Here is a 22,935-nt window from a genome sequence, read left to right on the forward strand (position 1 = left end):
AAAAAATCCTTTCATTGGTGACCAGCTCTTACTTGGAAGTTCAGGAAAAGACCAGATTAGTCTGGTCTTTTTTACCAAAACTTTTTTCCCTTTATAATCATTATCTCTCTAATGTCACCTGATATTATATTTTTTATTATGATGTAATACTAATCTGAAACTAATTGTTGAAGCCATTACGGAACCGCACGACCTTTTACTGATAAAGACACATAATTAACTCTATTCTTAGTACTTTAACGAAGATACTAATTGCTTTTTACTAATGAAACATCAATGAATGGGTTGAAGACAGCAGAAGTTCTTGGAAAAATCTTTATATTTCGTGTAAACCCACCTTATTAGATTTTTAATTAGAAATTGAAACCAAGATGTTTTTAGAATTAATTACACTTATTATACACAGCGGATATGCCCAAAAGAATTACATAATTCTACTTAATAATGTAATTCTTAGCGAAATCTTTTAGTTCCAATCTGGAAAAGCAGGCGCAATATAAAAAAAAAACCTTTATAATCAAAATAAGCATAGGACCGGGATAACTAATACAAACAGAGGAAAATATTATAAAATTTTACTACACACGAAACATTTTTTTATCGAAATACCCTCAATTTTCCGATACAAAGAAATGCATATTGTATGTCCAATGAAACCGTTTGCGTTCGATACAATCGTTTGGTAGCTACTGTAGCTAAGTATGTCGTAAATGTATTAAGTATTAAATAAACGGAGATAGGGTAGTCTGGGGTGGTTAATTTTAAATTGCATGCTAAACTTACACGCGAGGTTTGAGTATGGACGTTTTTTATATGAAGTAACGTAGGTCTACTCAAATAAAATAAAATAAATACTACCAATCAAATTCAAGTCTTCTTCCTTTGTCTTGGGATTAGAAAAGAACGAAAAAATACTTCTTGGGATAAAGTACAGAAAAATACTCTAATTCCACAAATAATATTTTTTTCTGCCTACAACTTGGTCCGTGTGTAAATATTTTCAGCGGTTTAAATTAGTATCTTATGTGTTAATCCAGATTAAAAAGTACTAGTGTACGAAATTTCACTCAGTTTAACTATTGCATTTATAATATAACGACGATTTTACTTTATTTTAAATTTTATAGTGTCTCATTACTGGAAAAATTCGCTTTCCCACTCCGCAATATCATTTGTTCCCGAATTTAGTTTGAACCAGTTTACAATAATATAAATCCTCATCCGATACTGCCTGCCCTCATTTAGGCTGGACTTAATTGCAGATCTAGGTCGGTCATTAAGCTTTATTTGACCCAGTATTTAATGTATAAATAACAATACATTGTTTAAGAGCTATGTGAATGATTCTATGCATTTATAATAGATTAATTAACGTTCTGTGCTTCATTGGGCTCCCCTTATGAAAGGTATAAGTAATCTTTAGCCTGGTCTGTATGCGTAACTCGTCTCCGTTGACAACTTGTGTACGTCAAATTGATGGTCACTATTCAGTACATTGCCGCTTTGACGTAACATGTTAATCACTATAATTAAAGGGAGAAATCAATGTACAGCAGTGACTTCTAAATTGTTGTCGACAACATACGATAGCTCCTCAGGTCCCCATCCACGACACGGATTATCAAAGTCGCTTGTGAATATGTTTTAATTGTAGTTTTTGTAATACGCTAAAGCTATTTACAAAATAACTTTCATCTGTGGTATGTGTCCCGTGGAGGGCATTGCATTTAATACTGACTACATCAATTGGTACATTAAGATTGGACTGTGTAACAATACATATTTTATTCCTTCTTTCAAAGAATACAGAACTAAAGTTCATTAAACGGCGAAAAATTATTATCTTGTTATAAATTAGTTATTTTTGTAAAACACAGCTTTATTTCTTCATTCATACCCTTCAAAATTATCTATAACTTAGCACTCAATAGCCTTCTAAAAGGCGATTCTTAGTGCCGGGTGCTCTCCCTCTTATAAGGTGTCACAGTCCGTGGGGACGTATTCCCAAGGGTCTCGTACGTTAATAGATAACGATCGGCTTCCTTGCAGCTGTCGGTTGTGACTACAGACAAACGAACACAAGAATTATTATTGTTATTGACGTTGCACAAGATTTGAAATTGCATTTATTATGGGAGATGTTTTGTTGTATTAAACTTGTATTTTTATCGTATCATTAGTGGTCAACCTAGTAGTTTTTGAAGCCGCCCGAAAGGACTGACTTAACGACTTTTATTAGGGAAAACATTCGAGACTTTTGACGTGCCCTCCAAAGCACTCAGTACCACTAAACAGCCACCCATCTATAAAATGTTCGTGACAATGTTTAAAAACATATAAGTTAGGTTCTCATATTAGGTAGTAGTAAATGTTACTATTACAACGGAAAAGAGTGGGATAATAAGAAACAGTAATTGAACTGCTAAATAAGGAACCGATTATTTAAATGTGTCTACACTACCGTTTACTGAAGTTAACATTGAAACTTATTTTGCATCAAGGTCAAGTAACAGTCCTAATAGATATTAGCTATTACTAGTTTTTCAGTTAGAAAAAAAAACCAGCCAAGTGTGAGTTAAACTTCGAGTGTTTCGTGTTTATTTTTGCGAGTGTTCCGTATCAAAAAAGTACGAAAGAAGCAAGCTTATTGTTTGGGGACCCCCTTAATATTTTTTGGAATTTTTTGTATTTGTTGTTATTGCGGCAACGGAAATCCGTGTCTCCAGGTTGTAACTCATAAACATTTATAACTAGATTTTTAATATATTATTAAGCGTAAATAGCAGTCAGTAAAATCTCAGTAAACAATTCAAGCACAGTCGTGTCAGTAGATCGTGATGTTTATCCAACTAGTTGCATAACAACCTCGCAAACGGCTCCTAATGCGCATTTATGCAGTAACGCGAGTCTTGCCTACATTACACCTCGAACTGAACTATGAGAACTATTGCGGTGCGAGTGTACTTGGACACCTAAGCACTAGCATACCTACTTGTAAGTTCATAAACAATCGCTAAAGTGAGCAACTCCCGCACTAAGAATTGCTCTTGTGTCGAAGACTTTTACAAACATACAAAAAACGGACACAAAGCACAACCAAACCCGAAACAATTGTTTGTGGATGGCATAAATAATAATCATTCCGCCCGGGCATCAAACCCACGACCCCTCAACGCAATGGTAGCGGTGTGGTGACCTAAACCACTGCTCCACTAAGGCAGTCATCTTATTTCAATACAAATTATTATCTGTAGCGTGTAATATCAATCAAAATAACATAATTAGTTGAATATTTACCGTTATCAGTCGTGTTTTGTTTTATCTATGTACATGTTTTTATAATTGAGATTGCTGTAGTCACTAAAATGAGACGCAATTCTTTTTCCCTTATATTGAAAGACAAATATACCGCATTTAATTTATCCGCATAATATCCTTTAACACAAAAGATCATGCACACAGGTGTACGAACTTTTTTAATTTCCCCGTTTTTTAACATTTTTTACTGGTACTCTGCTCCTTTTGGTCGTAGCGTGGTGATATATAGCTTACAGCCTTCCTAGATAAATGGGCTATCTAACACAGAAATACATAAATATTTTTTCAAATCCGGCCAGTAGTTCCTGAGATTAGCGCGTTCAAACAAACAAACTCTTCAGCTTTATAATATTAGTATAGATTTCATATCAACAATATAACTCGTGACCAATATCTTAAAGTAGATTCAATTGCATAAATACACAAGCGTCAAGTGTCGTTGAGATCACACTATCGACTGGCCGCAGCCTCCGAGCCCAGTGATTCACTCCACTGCATACCCTTGAAGAGACAATGGCTTTATCATATTGTCAATTGCCATTAGCTTATCCCCCGACCTACATACAGCTGATTAATATTTATTTACGCGATCGCAAGTTCTTGGGGTTTGATGTTATATAATAATGTGACGGTTAGATTTTTTATGGGTACTTAAATGTAGAAATAATTAATTATCACTTGCTTTAATGGTGAAGGAAAGGAAATCATCGTAATGAAACCTTTCATGTCAAAAAAAATTGATTGTTGGCATTTTTGAGCCCAACCCGCACTTAGCCAGCGTGATGGACTCAAGGCCTAAATTCTGGAGAAGACCCTTGCCTAGCAGTGAGGCAGTAATGAAGCTAAATAATAAGCCTTATAATTTTCTTTGCTAAATATTTGTCTAGAATGATTAATGTGCCCACTAACTGACCATAATTCTAGTATGGATAACAGACAAGGATTTCTAAACAAATTATTAGCAATTCGCAAAATATACAACATGTCATGTGATCGCTTTCCATATTATCAACATTTTAGTAAGATGGTGATAATAACATTAGGACCTTTGCTGTAACTTTTTCGCGGTTTAAGACTAGGTTTATGTTACCTATGATTATATTATTCGTATCTATTGGTGTTCGTTTTAAAGGATCCCTCTACTATTCTCGCATGTCATAATAATAATAATGTGCTCGTTATAAATGACCATTTCTATTCAAATACTTGCGTTAACAAGTTTAGATTAGTTTTATTTCGCTTGTAATTCGATAATTTTAAGTAAATATATAATTTTCGAACTATCTATCCATTTTAAAAGTGTAAAACGTAATCGTGACGCAAAGAAAGAAAGTGAAATGTTCTTACTTTCGCAAAAATATGCGGATTCATTTCGCGCTGTAGACTTCTGAAGCAGTTTTTGCAATGGACTGGTAATCATATTATGAAGTGAACTATAATAATTGCCATAATCTATCCTAATTAACAATAACTTTAATTAAACCTCAGCTATTTAATTGTTGGTGGTTTAATATTAATACAATTATCCTTTAATTTTGTATTGTATGATCATTAGTTTTTAAAATTATTTTATTCATACAACTTCCGTGGTAATGTTAATTGAAATGTTAACAATTAATAGGAAGATAATAAGGAACAAATGAAAATCATGATTAAAAAAATAACTAATAATATGTTTGTTATTATAAGCTCTACCAAATCCTTGCCTAATCTAAAACAAGCAGTACAAAATGTATTTGACGGAGCTATACTTTCTTAATATATTATGTCGGGGAAAAAGTCTTTTCGCATTGTAGTATGTATGAACTTGTAATAAAATCTCTACTCTACACAAAAAAGCTCGATATTCGGGTACCTCACGAGCTCACAGAAAGAAACTTAATGAACCGTGTACTCATTTGTGATTCTTGAAGCCAAAGAGATTTTATTACAAGTTCATACATACTATAATGCGAAAAGACTTTTTCCCCGACCTAATACATAAAATCGAGCCTTTTTGCAATGTGGGTCGAAAGAGACCAAAGCGCGCCAAAAATACATATCATTTTCACTATTATTTACTCGTCTCATACATTCCTATGTACCTGTACATTACTATATTGACATTGTTCGGTTCTATGCGTACGAGTGGCTTGTCACGGTGACTTATCTGTCACTCGTAATCTAGTGAGGATTAGTAAAGAGATGAGCGCTATCTAAGTGATAATTATATATAATCTAGTTAATACAGGATGTTGTGATACACCATGAAGAGTTAGTTTTCAAGGCCGAGAGTATTATGCCGGTCTTTTTGTGCCAATGGTATGCTTTGGTGCAAGCTACTGATAAGTATAGAAAAAATGACGAAAAATGGACTGAAAATAAAGACTGCATAGCTGTCACTAATTTGCATACCGGTATTTATTTCGCTTGGTGTTTTATGTATTCTTCTAGATCTTTCCTATTAAGACCTATGGTAAATAGGGTATTAGCGTATACGAACATTGTAGCTATTTTTCAAGTGCAATGGTTTTAAAGTGGGTTTGATGTATTTAACGTTAGTTTTAAAGAGAGAGTCAGTTTTCCTTTCAATATATGTATAGCTATTTACTTTCATTGCCACAAAAATATACCTATTTCAAGACAGGTTTTTATCAGCTCGAGCAGTTTTTTATAATTTAATGTAAACGAGCTAACTAACGGAAATGATATCAAGTCACTATTATAAAGAGATTGGCAGAAAGCGTTGGAAATATTGTGCAACCGCAACGCAATCAAAGAGGAAGCCGCACAAATGCTAATATTGATCGTTAAGATATAAACTTTTACTGGGATTGAGTTTAAAGAGAACGGGTTCCATTAGATTGATAATCATTTTATGTATTAAAAAGACTTAAAAATAACTGTCAGGAAATCATCGTTAGAAATATTCCGAGTATCTGAGAGTTCTTGAAACATTTGTTGAAGGAATGAAATGCCTGTGTATTGGGTCAATGATTCTGACTTACCTTTTTGTCGTTCTTGCAAGAGACCTATGTCCAGCAGTGGGACAGTCCTGACTTAATTTAGCCTATTATTGCTTTCGAAACGATCATAGAACAGAAACAAAGCATACCTAAAACAGCTAAAGTATCACGAAATTATCTATTTTGTTTGTCAAATGTGCACAATTTATATAAAACTACTTCAAAACAATGCGTCAATTACGTAATTTTTTACTATTCACAAGTACAAAAACTACAAGGAAAACTTTATCATCTATTATATGAACAAAAACACAACACACTTGAATACTTTTTATCCTAAATCCAGGAGTAAACATGTAATATTGGTAATCGTAATAATCGTTGTAATCGGGTCAGTAATTCACGATATATACTCACTTCTCGTTTATCATGATGGAACGTTATGAACTAACGATAAACGCTTATGTAACGTATAGGTTATAATTCTATCGAAAAATACTAACCCTCTTATTCAAACGCACTATAAACCTATTTTAGTTAAATAACTACTAAGTATAATATGTTTTCTCTTTATCATTTCTCTAAAGAGTGAAAGAAACAAAACACTTTATAATCTTTTCATAACTTCATATATTTTTATGAATAAGAGTGTAAGATTTTATTGCAATATCCTTCTTTTACAATATTCAAAAGAAATCGTTATTAGTAAATAAGTTTATATGGTGACTACCATTTTTGCATGTGAGGCTATCAAAATATAGATGAATGATATGTTATATTTCGCTACTAACAGATAACATAACAAGATAACTAGATAATAGTAGAAAAATATATATCAACATTCCTCTAGTCTATTGAATTACATACATTTAAGTAAAACAGTTTTCAAAGGGAGTATCTTAAGAAGATTAAAAGAACGTAAATTTAATAATATATCCTATATCCTATGACCATAATATAATATCCTGATCTCTTAAAGAGATCATAAAATATCCTAGTTAACCTTCTTATTCAAAAACGCAATATTAGACCTATAAGAGAACATTTATGAAAGAATTTGAAATGCACTTTCGTCTATTAATATTTACGTCAATAATAAAAACTAGCGACATTTGTAGTTGTTATGCTAAGTTGTATAAAACAAAGCTACGACGATGTCGTACTAGATTGTTCCACCTGGCTGTGTCAATAGTCCGTGCGAATGTAAATCCTTATCGCGCGCGTTATCTAAGCCTCGTCTTATCACCGCTAAGACGGGTCTCGTCACGCTGATGATTGTGGGATTTTGCAGTTTTATGTACTGTCAGTGACTTAAGAAATTGAATACTTTTAAATTTTTAAGTTTCTAATTGATTGTATATTCTACACACGGCACATGCATTCACATACTGTAAAAATTCGTATAAATAAATTCGAAACTATAATAAGTATATACATAATTGTTCTATTATACTGATTATGGATTTCGTAGAATACAAGGTTAGAAGTTTCTCGATAGTGCATAAATTGTTTTTTTTTCTAACCAATAAAATTGGAAAATCCTTTGTACTTTTTCGTTTCGCGAAGATACAACTTTCATTTTCTATGCATTTTGAAAAACCAGTTTTAAACACCTGCGAGATACCTAATGTTAAAATATAACAATCTAGCTATTGCATTTCAGTGACTCTTTTTCCACAATATTCTTACCAATTTTGTAAAAATACATTATTGTATTCAGCGTTTGTCATCAATGCATAATACTTATATACCTATACATATATACATTTAGTACAAAGTTTAACTACACTTGTCAAGGCAAGGTCGCACGTACATAGTCATTGGACAGAATCACTATTGACGATATTAACTTTAGCAGTTTTTTTGTTGGTACATTCGTATGGTATTGTCAGTTGCCATGTTCGCAGGTAATAAAAAAACTAGTACCAATATCGAAGGTATGGAAAAATTCCGATGTATGCTGTGTGACTTCTTGATAGAGAGATGGTAGCTTGTCTACTTTCACCCGGTTTCTGAGGTACATTTAGCGGTAGTTTATCTATTCACAGCGTTTTTTTATATGAGTTTATACGCTATTGAATAGATTAACTACCGCTAAATGTACCTCAGAAACCGGGGGATATTGATGTAGCCCAACAAAATTAAAATTAATTAATGGAAGGTCTGTACTCTCCCCTCATCCTAAAGTACACATGTCTAATAAAATAAGTTCTATTTAAGTGCTGCGCTGCTCATAGCCGAAGTAATTAACCACTTAGAAAGATTCCGCTTCTTCGCAAGAATTTATTGTGAGGTTTTTTTTGGGAGTGGAATTTGTTGTAAAAAGACTTTATTTATTAGTGAACTATTAATAGCTTATGATAACTTATAAATAAAGAATTCAATACCTTTACTAAACGTCCAAGGAAGTTGTACCTAACATAGAACAGGTGTGCAAGGAAGTACTTACATATATTATTATCTACATACATATTATTATAAATTATAACCATTTATAATGTTACGGCCTAAGGCGCGTGATTCAGCGAATCTTGCAGGATGTTAGGAATTTACAATTCAAATTTAATGAGGCGGTAGACATTAAAAAAGAAATATCTCTTCGTAGTATTTTGCAAACTAATTAAATAGCTAATAGATATGGCGTATTTTAAAATCGAAGCATTACTCTTTCAGCATCTTATTTCCTATAGGTCTCTAAGATTATCTTGCGTCCGTCTCAAAAGAAAATAAAATAAGCACATCGTTTGATCACTTATGACGTTTTTCCACTCAGACACTTAACAGTCGACTGAAAGTAAAGGAAAAGCGTGAAATGAAATAGATTGGATAAGAACGTATGCGAACTATAAAGTCATTGTACTTTATACAACAATCGTTCCATAAGTATTATTGCGTATTGACTCAATGTAGTATGCTTCGTTCATATGTATGTACACGACTGTTCGTAACAGACACTAATGTGCGGACAAAGTCATCTTTACTTCTATACCTATTATACTATGAATACTGTTATAGTTGCGAAAAATTGGGTGTTAGGAATTTAGGATGGAAGGGTGGACTACAGACTGAGCTGAACAGGACTTTAGTACACTGATAGTTTAAGTAACTCATAGCCTCATATAGGATATGTTGTACGAAATAAAAAAATGTTTTACTCTTGTAATTTAGTTCATGCAGGCAGAAGTAAACTTCCTTATAGTTTTTACCACTAGTGTCTGCGTTTACGCACTCTTTTCATGCGTTACATATATCCTTAACTGACTATAACGCCACTGCACGGATTTTGTTGAAATTTGGACATTGTTGACGACTTAGGACCAAATATATCCTTAGTTTTTTTTTCAACTGCTTACCAATTGAGATAACAGATGAAACTTTGTGTAAAGAGCTGTGCTATTTAGCTAGTATATAAAGAAATACAGTTTTAAACATAGGTCATTCGACACACTAAAGTCGATCTAGAAACAGTGTTATTTTTAAATGCCAATGAATCATATTGTTTTTAGATTCAGTCGTAAATGTTATTACGTTGCTTCAATGCTAATTAGGTACGCAATGTTCTAATACGTCTTTTCAAATGTTTTTCTTACGTTTGATTGACTCACGGAAGAATAGTGTGTTCTTAAAGTTCTCAAAATAGGCTCGTATTTTTTTAGTCCTATGAATATAATACTTCAATGTGCAGGCCGTTTCATTACTAATTATTGTAATTTATCAAAGTCAAATTATTTATTCAATTAGTTTCAATATTCACGCTTATGATTGTCAAAGATCAATCTATTGAGAAAATTTCTTCTCGTTGTTGAGTTACTGTATGCCATTAAATAAGGTCCTGCGACTATATCACCCTTGTTATAAAAAATAGCCCTAGTATCAATCATATTGTAAATGAATTTCCCGTCAGTTCAGAAAGAAGAGTCATTGAGAAGAGCTAGCGTTTTCTCTGAATTCTTCGCCATTCTTCCGTCCTCGTATATGCATATAAATAGTAGTTTAAGTTTGAAATGACGTAATAGATTGTGGTTTTTACGTTCACGTTTGTGACGCAAAATACTTAGAAATTAACTTGCAAATAATAATTTTGTTTGCTATCTCAATATTTATGATAAATATTAACATACATACATATATTATGTTCCGCAAGGTTTGTTGTTGTTCATAATTGTTTAAGTAATCGAACAATTTCTTGAGGGCATGGAAAATCCACCCGCAATTGGCCGGCGTGGTGGATTTAAGGCCTAGCACCTTCCTCGTTTGGTAGGAGACACTTGCCCAGCAGTGGGACAGTAATGGGTTTAAAAAAATGTAACATAGCTTAAGTATACAGGGTGTAAAACGCTGCCGAAAACATAACCTGGCGAAAGTAGAAAAGATTTTCAAACGATGCTATTAAAACAGTGTTATGGTTTTGGCTTGACATAAATGCAAGCAAAACGTCGTAATTTTACTTCGTATATCTCACTTAATTGTATTATTTTCTTATATGCAGGTATTCTGCGACATAGTAGTACGTGACGGAGAGATGGTGTGCGTGGAGCTGGTCGCCAGAGGGCGCGGGTGTGCCGCCCAGGCCGTCATCTTCCTCGGCTCCATACGATACGACATACTCACCAGGGTTTATGACTCCAGGGTAAGTTACTAACAACTGATTAACATGTTACTTTAAATCAGGGGTTCCCAACCTTTTCTTAGTCCGGGACCACTTTTATTTTATTCTTGTTAGCAGGGACCACTATGTAAGTATATTCAAAATAAAGTGTATTAATCATCCTGAAAATTTAAAATTTGAAAATCACTCGCTGACCATATTTTGACTTCCGCGGACCACTGGTTGGGAACCAATGCTTTAAATAAGCGTCCAATATTGTAGCGGATTCTAATTTCGTTGCCAAGAGGGGAATCTCTTCCTTTTCTTTTCTTCGTGGCGATTGGTTTTTAAATATTATAACTAAGTCCAATTATATCTATACTCAGGTATGTGACATATGTAAGTGCGAGTGAGAGACTCCGATAAAATGACAGGACTCAGTTTGCACGTTTGAAATGGCGCGTTTATAGTCATCATCATATATCAATCCCAATTATAATTATTTTAAAGTAAACTTAAGAGTGTCAGTTGGTAATACAAAATGAATATGCATTCAGTTGTTCAGATTTAATCGTCAAAAGGCTGCGAAGTGCGAAGACACATAAAAAAATGCAGATTTCCGTCGTATTTAAATTCATATAACAATAAAAACATGCAAATGTGATGTGTATTTGAGCAGTGTATCGCGTGCAAGCCTCGCTATAGCAACAAGTGTCTTGTCGCTAATTGCCGGATACGGGTCATTTAGTACAAGCTCTTGTCAGAGCTCCGGCCGAGCTCCGACTAATCCTATTACCATTTTATTAGGCGTACCACCTAACACGATGTTTGTGTTTCAAAACTGTTTGCAAAGATTTTTTATGCACTTTTTCTTTGACTTTAGTACATTTGCGTAGTTGTTACTTTTTGAGCATCTTTCTCAAGTATTTCTAGGCAATATAACAATTTACTGTGCCGTTGATAGGTCCTATGACGTTTAAGGGCATGAATGCAATGAGCAACATTTAACACATAGCAACAAGTGGTATAAGTTAGAGAATGTTGTTAGCTAATGTTATCGTGTTACCTTTTGTTGCTCCGCAAAAGGCAACATCTGTAGTTTTTATTTAAATAGATGTATGACTAACTGAAATTTGTCTGTTATGACAAATAAGGCTACTAATAAGCCACCGGTATAGGCTCCAGGATAGCTGTGGGACCACCTATGACAACGACGTGAAAAAAGTATTCAACTCCTATATTGATCATCGATATACAAAAAGACAGTGTTTTGCGAATCTCAAGTACAAAAAAGAACTAGAAATTCCTCCACAGTTCTTCAGTTTAAAAATAGTGAAGTAGACTCCAACAAATGGTTTGATACGTGACACAAAGAGCGCTTAGCGTCGACGCGTTGGACAATGGATGTATGAGCACTCGGCAGACAGAGCTCAGCACGCTGAGTTTTTGTTCACACACTACAACACACGGTGGGGTGGCCTCTTATTTGACTTTTATTTACAATTTGAAGTATGACATTGGCTGTTTTTGGAGTTAGAACTGAAAATGTTAACTTTAATTAGGTAAAATGATGTCTGTAGCAACGATATAAGTAGTAATGTTAGTGATTGTTTTAGGGTCTCTTCTCTCAGGATTCTGTATGTATTTTATAGTTATTCTGTATACCATAATGATATTCGAGTAAATACTGTGAGCACTCAGCAGTCACAGCTCAGCACGCTGAGTTTTTGTTCACAAACTACAGCACGCGGAGGTGGGATTGCCTCTTATTTAACTTTTATTTACAACTGTACGTATGACATCTAGTGGTTATAGATGCATTGATTCTTTAACTACGTCAAATTATGTTTGTAGCTACGATATACATTAACCCTCTCATACATAAAAATATATGAAGTTATGAAAGGCTAAGAAAGAGTTTTGTTTCTTACACTTCTTAGCGAAATGAAAAAGAGAAAACATATTTTGGTAGTTTTTTAACTTAAATAAGTTTTTAATGTGTTTATAAAGAGGGTAAAACGTTAGTGATTTTTTAAGGGTCTCTTAAAATTATGTGACAATTCTGTATGTAGCTATAATGGTATTGGAGTAAAAATCCGTATGGTACAAATTCGAATACATTGTACTAGACGTAAATATTCGTTACTTCTTTAAACTTCAAAATTGCTGATATTTTTTTGTTTTTATTCATGGTAACTTCTTAAAAATCGCCTATTATTTTTTGTTATATAACGTTAAGTTTGAAATTATAAAGCAAAATCCGTTTTGTCTTATAATCATTACAGGAAATTAAACAATATATTGTATCGTGTCTAAAATGTAATCTAATGGATAATGTACATTTATCGGTAAGAGTTAATTTATGTTTTGTTCGATAAATCTTTTTATCGCGACATAAAAGGATACGACGGATTTGCAAAGAATTTTTGGTAGACATTGCGAAAATATTATATAATAACCAAATACTCAATTTTGTGCGTAGTACTTGCGAATACTTAATACATTTGTAGTGGAAGAACACTACATAGATAAATTTAAGTGACACTTATTAAAAAAAACTAGATAATTATAAGTGGTACTTCAAAAATAACAACTTTAGTGGTATAAATCAATCACAGGCATTTGAAAAAAGTTTTCATAAATAACGAGATTGTTAGTACACGATGCAGACAGTGTTATTATGACATAAACTGCATCAATTTTTGTTTTTCAAAAAAAATTTCATGCCCTACTGAACGTAACTGTCTATAGGATACAAAAATAAAACTGACGATGGCCAGATTGATCTATTTGTTTCAACCGTTAAATATTTTTAATATTGGCATGATAATAACTTAAGACAGAAGGTCCTTTAAGTAGAGACTAAATAGATTAATCGACTTGGTATTACATAGATCTCATAACTTTTTACGGCAGAGAGACTGAGCTGCGAGACTTGGGGTTTTTTACAGGATGTTTTTGATGGCATAGGGTTTTGTCATTTTACACTTTTATACAGTTTTAAATCTAATTAGAAACGATAAAACATCTGGTGTAAAAAAAAAATTAGGTATCACAACATCATCATAAACCTATAAATTAATTCACAATGAAGTACTATTCTAAGTGCAACTAATACTTAATGCACTTGATTTTACAACTAGATATAATGTTGAACAGTTTTTAAGTGAATATCGATAAGGTTAGGCCTATCGATACTATCGGTCATAGTTACCGCTATCTGTAGCGCTACCATGAGTTGGTAACTATAGTCTCCCGGAGACACTGTAGTTCTCGTAAAACTCGAACAGCGCCTCTAGCGGATAGTTAAGGTATCAAAATTGCTACCCTGGGTCGCCATATTTAATAACGTGTAGTTAAATTAAACAACAGTGAATGTAGATTGGCTTTGTCGTTCATTCTTTCCCTATTTGAGCCCACTGTTGTAGTTGCGTTCTCACGTTAACTACTCTAGTTTTTAACTACGCCAACTCATGGTAGGGCTACTGAGTTAATGAAGACAACCGTTTCAATAAAATAAGAGATTGATTGATGAAACGTCGATATTTAAATTGATGAGTAGTTTTACTATCGAAAAGTGATCACCTGTTTTGTTTTAAATATTTCCGATTATGGACTTCGAGTATTATGTAAAAGTCTTTGTTACAAACTAAGCTAAAAATTCAAATCGATTGTCAAATAAAAAAAACAAACGTTTAAGTGTAATTCCAATTGAGTGAGTATTTAAATTAAAGTAATACATATTACTTGTTGCTCATATAAAATAAAATTTTAAGTCAATGAAAAATTATCTACAATATCAATGAGATAGATTGTCTACAGCAAAATGTTTAGTATTAAGTTATAACAGTAAATTAGTATACTTAGTCCTTATATACTATCGTGGTAATTAATTTATTGAAATTAATTGCATAATGCAATAAAATCTCATAATTATGGAGCTTAAAACGATTCATTATGGATTCATGCGTTTTTTATGTTCGATAAAATGTTTATTGCGAATAAAATACTTCCGTCTTTTATCGTAAACTAGCTGACCCGCGCAACTTAGCTTGCGTCACATAAGAGAGAATCCAGATTTTCCCCGTTTTTGTAATGTTTTCTACTGGTACTCTGCTCCTATTGGTCGTAGCGTGATGATATATAGCCTTTAGCCTTCCTCAATAAATGGGCTATCTAACACTGAAAGAATTTTTCAAATCGGACTAGTAGTTCCTGAGATTAGCGCGTTCAAACAAACAAACAAACAAACTCTTCAGCTTTATAATATTAGTATAGATAATTAACATTGCACTAGAATGTACGGAATTGATAATCAGGATAATAATTGATAAAAGTATTTTAAACATTGAAATTATTGATAAGATAAAATGCCCTTGTTTAGTACATAATATACTGATAGTTTCGTCACATCCTGAATTTTAATGTGGGTTGTTAGATTAAGTTCATGAATTACAATATATTAGTTTTTTTCCCACGGCTCAGCTTGGATATTTACAATCTGTGGTGATGTGTATTTTATTTTCGAAATATAAAGTAGATCCCGGAAAATAAATAGAACATCCGGTTTTTTATAAATATTAGTTAAGCTATTTAATTTAAAATATTTATTTATTGTTTGATGTTTATTAGTTAAGCTATTTAACTAATAAACATCAAACAATAATAACAAAGAAACAGTTAAGTTAATAAAAAAATCATGCCGAATTGAGAACCTCCTTTTATTTAAGCCAGTTAAAAATATATTAGTATGGAAAAGTACAGCTTTTGTTTTGTATAAATATTAATTAAATAAATTAGTATAGTATGACTAGCAAATTCCATAGCCAACGAGTTTTTATCCACTGAAGCAAAGGTCACTAAGTTGTACAGCCAGTGTCTCCTAACTTGGTATTGTTGCCAACGTTTAAAATTACGTAATATTAACATTACGGCGAATTCGGGGCTTGTTGCCAATCGCTACTATCGTTCTGTGATGAACTGGAGGCGTTATCATGTGACGTCATGATGTCACTACGTCGAACATGATGACATGGAAATCTGTTGGTAGCCTGTGTTGATGATTTTGAGAATCCAACTTCCCTATGTCTAGTGGACTTGTCAAGTTCTTTCAGTATCTATAAGTGCCCATCTATAAGGTGGTTGCCAAGCCACTACCAGTCGAGAGGTCGTAGGTTCGATTCCCACACGGAATAAATATTTGTGTGATCTACAAATAGTTGTTTTGGGTCTGGTTTTATTGTGTTCGTTGTTTGTATGGTTTTAAAAGTCCCTGCGCCGCAAAAGCTGTTTTTAGTGCGGAATTTGTATCTATAAAAACATAAAACAATTATCATAAAATATAATTACCAAATACCTTAATACAAATACTACCGAATCGTTTATATCTTTTTCCGTCCGTCTACATTATATAAAATAGTCTCTTTGTTTTATAAAAACGTTTATCCTTAAACCGGATTCGAATACACGTACATTAGACTCTTATCAGTTAGTCTGTTATCATTGTGACCGTTCTGTTGTTTTGGTCATTCAATTGTATGTTGATTGATGACTCATAACTTTGATGGAATGAAACAAGGGAAGGTAGATATGTCATGTAAATGGTTTAGGTAAATATGTATATTGATGTATTTTATTTTAATTTCTCAGACAATAAGCAAAGCCCTTTTAGAAAGAGTCCAAATCGTCTTCTGTGCTTCATATTATAAATGCAAAGGTTTAGTTTTTTGGATAGTTGTTTGTTATTTAGTCACGCCAAAATTACTGAACGGATTTTGATAAAACTAAATTAGAATTTTTTATCTTGGCTAAGTCCCTTCTTGCACTCGATCTGCGGGCTGAAGCTTTTGAAAGAATAAAATTAGTTTCTTTTGTCTTTATCCTTTTCAAGAATGCAGCAGACGGTTGCCTGATTGTCTGCCCTTTCCTATGGCTACATAACATACACGGAATTTTTAGTTATCATTCCATATTATGAAACATTTCTATTAAAACGACAGCCGCCCTTAGTTATATTCAGAGCAAGAGTTATTCTTGTCAAAAATTACAATACAATTATATCTACCAAATACATCATTCAGGCCTAGGTTTTTACCTAGTGGTCTGACTAGATTTAATCGTATGTCCTTGTACGCCCAATTAAGTTCGTATATTCAAAACAATCGTAAACATTTCTTAAATAGGCTATCATGATATCATTGCTGTATGAAAACGAGTTCTCCGACCAAATTATGTGAACTAGTTTATTATTTCATATCAATTCACTATCTGCGTATTTACAATGTTATCAACTATTTTGGCGCTCTTATCAACTCAAGGAAACCATAATGTACTTTTACTCGTACCGAGGCCCTCGTAATGACCCAAAAGCAAAATATTTTCAATAAAGTATCTGGTTCAATGTTTAAACGTTTTTTGACGTTTAAATGACTTATACTTAGTATTGATCTACGTTTTAAAGTAAGGAGATCTTTGCAAGGCATTTAATCAACTGTAGTAGAAGAAGGCTGAATAAATAGAAACAATCTATGTGAACTGTTCTGTAGTGAGATTCTGTGGTACTATCGACTATAACTGTCGAGAAATCTTGCATGAAAATCTGATCAGCGCCACTAGCAGGCGCCATAGGAACCATTCTAGTACATTTTAAATGTCAAACTCTCGATGGTTCCGCCTGTCGAGAATCGCACTGAAGACAGCAATATGTAGTCAAACTTAAAAACAATTGACAAACATACATATGTACATACATAAAATCACGACTCTTCCCTATATTGGTAAGCAGATCTTTACACAGGAAAAATGTATAATCGATAAAGTATAGTCGTTTGAAGTTTTTCTCTACCATTCTAAATCTTGCGTAATACAAAATTAATGCTTTTTTGTTTAGTTTTTTCGTTCATACTTGATACACAGAAAGAATTTGCACGCTAGCCTGAGTTTACTGATTAAGGAAATAATTATCTTGCTCAAACTAACTTGTAATGCTACCTGTTATGGTGAATACATATTAGACCAGATTTTTAATACAATAATAGGCCGCTTAGACTCGATTTTCTTAGTTCGAGTTGTCCTCCTAACTTGAAGTTGTTCAAGAAAACAAGTCTTTGAAGGCTTCCTACGTATATTAGACAAAATATTGAATACAAAACAATTTGCTGGATCTGGGGAGATTTTTTCTCTCTCAATTAAGTTGGGCTACTGTGGTTCAAGTTTACACCTTTATTTAAACTACTGACTGAAGTATTTAAAGTAATTAATTAATTTAACTTCTATTTAGCGAAGACTTGAAAGTATATCGATAGAGAAGGACAGGTTACAGTCTATGCATAAGTATTGTGTCGGACATTTGTACGTTGAAAGTCAATGCTCTAATACATATTCACCTTTAGCAAGCATAAAACACAAACATAGCGATAAAAATGAATAACACCAATGTCATCAGTGACGTCCTGAATATAATTTGTACAGATATAAAGAAACGTGTCAAAATACCTCTTATCGAGAAAATACCTTGAAATGTATGCTGTATACATATATTACATACCTACGTATCTACATACAATCTGAATCCTTCACTGTCTGTACAGTAACTTCTAGAATGTTCATCTATTTATAAAAACTGTTGAAGTGATTGTAACCTGAAAATCACCTGTAATAGAAACTCTTGTATTTATTCCACTTTTGTCTCTATCTTCGTCTATTACCAATTATTAAGTGTCCTGTAATAAGCCATTAGTTTTTGTACGTAACCAAAATCATTTAATTTATTTCCTGAAAAATAGATAATACTGATCTACATTCGTCCTCAATATGCGAAACCGCGAAAGTAGTAGAATACAGACCTAGTCATGGAAGTTTTAGAAATACACATTTTGTAGCAGAAATAAATGCATAAGATCAACTTTAATTGAAAGTTTTACTCTATCATGTTTTAAAGACTTTTAATATGAAATAAATTCCGATCCTACTGACTTTGGTAATAGTCCTGCGTATATAAATTGCGCCATATGTCTGTAAAGTTATTATTAATATTAAAACAATATTGGTATCACTGTCACGATCCACGTTAGAAGTCAAACCATGTTCTCAACACACTGACAAGTTTACAAGTTATATAAAATGTACGAACAATGCCTTATCAATGTGAAGTGCTAATTGTTCAATAATACAACAATTCGGTAAAAATACGCGTTTTGTCGAATCGAATGTGTTAATAAGAAAGTCGTAATTTAACTGATTATTATTTTGAGTGAGACATTATGTTTAAGCGTTTTCTTCTTTTCTTGACTTGGCCCGGTTTGCAGCGGGTTAACTTTAACTATCTAATTGTGCACTTAAACCTTCCTTGAGGGACCTCTATCTGTAGGTAAAAACCGCGTGACAGTTCATTTTGAGTTAATTGCGAACAGGCAGACAGACGCAGAGAGAGGACTTTTTTATAATACGTCTTTCCTGTCTTTACAGCCTTTTGACATTGTCATCTTTTGGAGTCTATCAAAATACAGGTCTTTGAGGATTTACTACAGCCACTTACCTGATTTATTTTTAAAAAAGATGTTTCTAGGGTCAACCAACAATCTAGATCAGACAAAAAAATACCAACATCCCTTAGGTGTGTTTTTTTAAATAACAGCAGTTAAATTGTTTCTTGATCAGTAATACACGAACTCACATTCTTAGCCTTTCGAATCCGTGTTATTTTTAACACTTAAATGAGCATAAATTGGTTTGAACTTGTTGATTGAAGTACGCAACAGTTTGTACTGGACGATTTAATTGTAATTTGCGTACGAATGACTGCCGAGCGAGGTCAGGCGTGTTTATGTTGTTCATAGCTCCCTTGTTACTTAGTAACTGACACAGTTGCTATACTTTATGATGATTATAGAATTGACTAGCTGACCCGCGCAACTTCGCTTGCGTCACATAAGAGAGAATGGGTCAAAATTTTCCTCGTTTTTGTAACATTTTTCACCCGTACTCTGCTCCTATTGGTAGTAGCGTGATGATATATAGCCTATAACCTTCCTCGATAAATGGACTATCTAACACTGAAAGAATTTTTCAAATCGGACCAGTAGTTCCTGAGATTAGCGCGTTCAAACAAACAAACAAACAAACAAACAAACAAACAAACTCTTCAGCTTTATAATATTAGTATAGATTTGGAGTCGTTCAAGGAATTGAAGTGTAACCTTTCCTAATTTATCTGGGACGCATTTTTATCTCTTGTTACTTAGTTATTGACACTGTTGCTATACTTTTTGATGATGATAGTATTGATTGCACTGAGGATTGAAGAATATGTTAGTAGCAGGAAATTATGGATGGAGTCGTACAAGGAATTGAGATGTAACCGTTTGTAATTTTGGGGTCAAATGCTGTTTATAGTTCCCTTGTTACTTAGTAACTGACACTGTTGCTGTACTTAATAATAATGAAAGAATAAATTGCACTGAAGACTGAAAATGTGTAAGTAGTAGGAAATTATGGGTGGAGTCGTACAAGGAATTGAGATGTAACCGTTTGTAATTTTGGGGACAAATGCTGTTTATAGTTCCCTTGTTACTTAGTTACTGACACTGTTGCTATACTCTATGATGATGATATAATTAAATTCACTGAGGATTGAAAAATGTGTAAGTAGTAGGAAACAACAGCCGCGCGGATCGATTTCGAAGTTAAGCTACAGTTGCCAAGGTTGTTCTGTGGATGGGTGACCATCTTATATATATCTAGTTCTTTGATTTTCCTACATCGATTATCACTAGTCTGTACCAAATACTGATTAATGCATAACAGGTGACGGTTATCCGTAATTTGAAAGTGATTTCATACAAACAATCTATAATTATATAGGGATAAATATTGTCATCCATTATTTATCCCTATTTGCTTGATATTATTGACCTTCAAATCACAAACGGTGTTCACTGATCTTAACACTTAGCGGGCAACATTATGAGTCCAAAATCACAAAATAGAATATTTTGTCTTGAATAGTCTTGTCAGAAATCACATTTGATACCAACTTATTTTTGAAATAGGTCTATCTGTCCGTCTGTCATCAGGCTGTAGCTCACAAACCGTAGTATTTCTTTTCCTAGTTTTGAAAGTTATACTCCAAGTGCAGGTAAATACGCGTTTCCTTATTAAGTCTTATATTATAAGTTTGCAAAAACACGGTGCACTGTTGTTAAATGCATCATCTATCGACAGCTAAGTTCACCTACGTCTTATATCTTAGATTATCTCATAAGTTATGTTAAAGTATCATCACTTCTATTGCCTAGCAACAACCTAACAATACCTAGTATAACTTACCCCAGTCCACCCCTTGGACGTCACAGCTAGTCGGATGTGCGGGGCATGCAAAAACAAGCGTGGCCTTGTCTCGTATCGATCAGTAACTATCTAACGTGCCTACACCCCGAACAGCTGATAGGGGATCTTGGAACTTTCAAGGGACTACTCACATTCGGATACTTGGTTTGTGTTAGTGACCTACTAGCTGAGTTATTTAAATCAATAATTATGAATATCCTGTAAAATAATCACTCGGCATCTTCACTCTCTCACAATCATTCACACCAATACTAATTTATAAATGAATGCTAGACATTTTTTTACTAATTTTTCTAGTTAGCTCCTTCGGTTTGAAGCGCTAAGAAGGCTTTTACCAGAATTTTGTAAACGTGAAACTTGGACGTTCCAAAAGCTTATTTCAGTCTTGCAACCGATTTCATCATCTTCAGGAAAGAGTCGGTAACTTAGGTATCATAATTTTGATAGTAATTTTTCTATCTGAAAATCTATTAATCTAATAGAATAGATTATCCGGTTTATACTAGATATAGAATGAACTACTACAGACCAGACTGATGCCACAGACAGAAGCACATTAAGGCTGCGTTTCCACCAGAGATGTGCGAGGATGCGTAGCGAGGGATGTGTTTGTAAAGAACCAATAGAATCGCTTCATTTACCTCGCCTCGGTCAGCACAGCTCTGGTGGAAACGGCTCAGCGGAGCTAGATTTTTGCGCATACAAAACAAGCGAGGAATGTATGCGAGGGATGTGTACGAGGGATGTGTGCGAGGGATGTGTTGAGAAGGATGTGTTGCGAGGTTTGCGCATACTGTACCAGCCAGTCCATAGACGGAGTTTGTTGGAAGTAGAAGTGCGTAAAATAGATATGGATAATTGGAAAAAGAAGATACTTTTATATTTAACAATTTGCGATGAAGAAATGGAAGCAGAAGATACGGAGTTTGTTAGTTCTATAATTTTAAACAATAGAAGAACACACAGGTTTTGGATACGTAACCATATTAAATATCATCGTTTACATGGAGAATTCTTTACCTTTTTTTATACGGCTGATGATGAAATATTCGAAAATTCTTATCGAGTATCTAGAAGTAACTTTTATGAGTTACACAATTTGATTGAGAACATTATCATGAAGGAAGACACTCACTACAGAGAATGCATCAGCACCACACATAATGCGCATTTTCACAGCTCCGCTACACATCCTCGTAGACACATTTTCATCGCACAGCTTTGGTGGAAACACCCACACATTTTCACAGCACAGCTAGACATCCTCGCACGACACATTTCCATCGCACATCTCTGGTGGAAACGCAGCCTTAGCGGCAGCTTATCTTTTTAAACTGTTTCTTGTATGTGTTTAAACGACATTGAATCGTTAAACTACCTCTAAATGTACCTCAGAAACCGCGGGTGAGACTTTCAAACTAATTATAAAAGCTAAGTTAAAAAGGAAGTTTTCAATAACAGGTGTACAAAGTGAATGTTTTAATAAATATTTTCCTGTATCAACTATTTCAACGATTTCCGTGTCACGTTTACATTTATCTTTGTTTAATTAAAGTTACATATTAATGAGATTATGTATATTATCTGTATCAATACTTGAATCATCAGCATGTGTCATCGAAACATTGCTATCGGACGATATTTTGATGCTTTCGTAATATCCTGGTTCTAAATATTTGTTACTCAACACATTTTAAATTAGTACACGCGTTTTCGCGTTGATTCTTGTTTGATTAT

General features: G+C 33.5%; 2 protein-coding genes across 2 annotated transcripts in view; one reads left to right on the top strand and one right to left on the bottom strand.

Moving 5' to 3' along the window:
• LOC142974074 (uncharacterized protein KIAA0930 homolog) overlaps positions 1-22,935 on the top strand; it is a 67,173-nt gene that overhangs the window by 27,874 nt on the left and 16,364 nt on the right. Inside the window, exon 5 of the mRNA XM_076116204.1 lies at positions 10,753-10,893. Coding sequence (XP_075972319.1) covers positions 10,753-10,893 — 141 coding nt within the window. The remainder of the gene's footprint in view (positions 1-10,752; positions 10,894-22,935) is intronic.
• Positions 1-22,935, bottom strand: part of LOC142974073 (phosphatidylcholine:ceramide cholinephosphotransferase 2-like) — a 149,158-nt gene that overhangs the window by 23,118 nt on the left and 103,105 nt on the right. The window lies entirely within an intron of this gene.

Source organism: Anticarsia gemmatalis, chromosome 7 (genome assembly GCF_050436995.1).
Source record: "Anticarsia gemmatalis isolate Benzon Research Colony breed Stoneville strain chromosome 7, ilAntGemm2 primary, whole genome shotgun sequence".
In the NCBI taxonomy this organism is placed as follows: Eukaryota; Metazoa; Arthropoda; class Insecta; order Lepidoptera; family Erebidae; genus Anticarsia; species Anticarsia gemmatalis.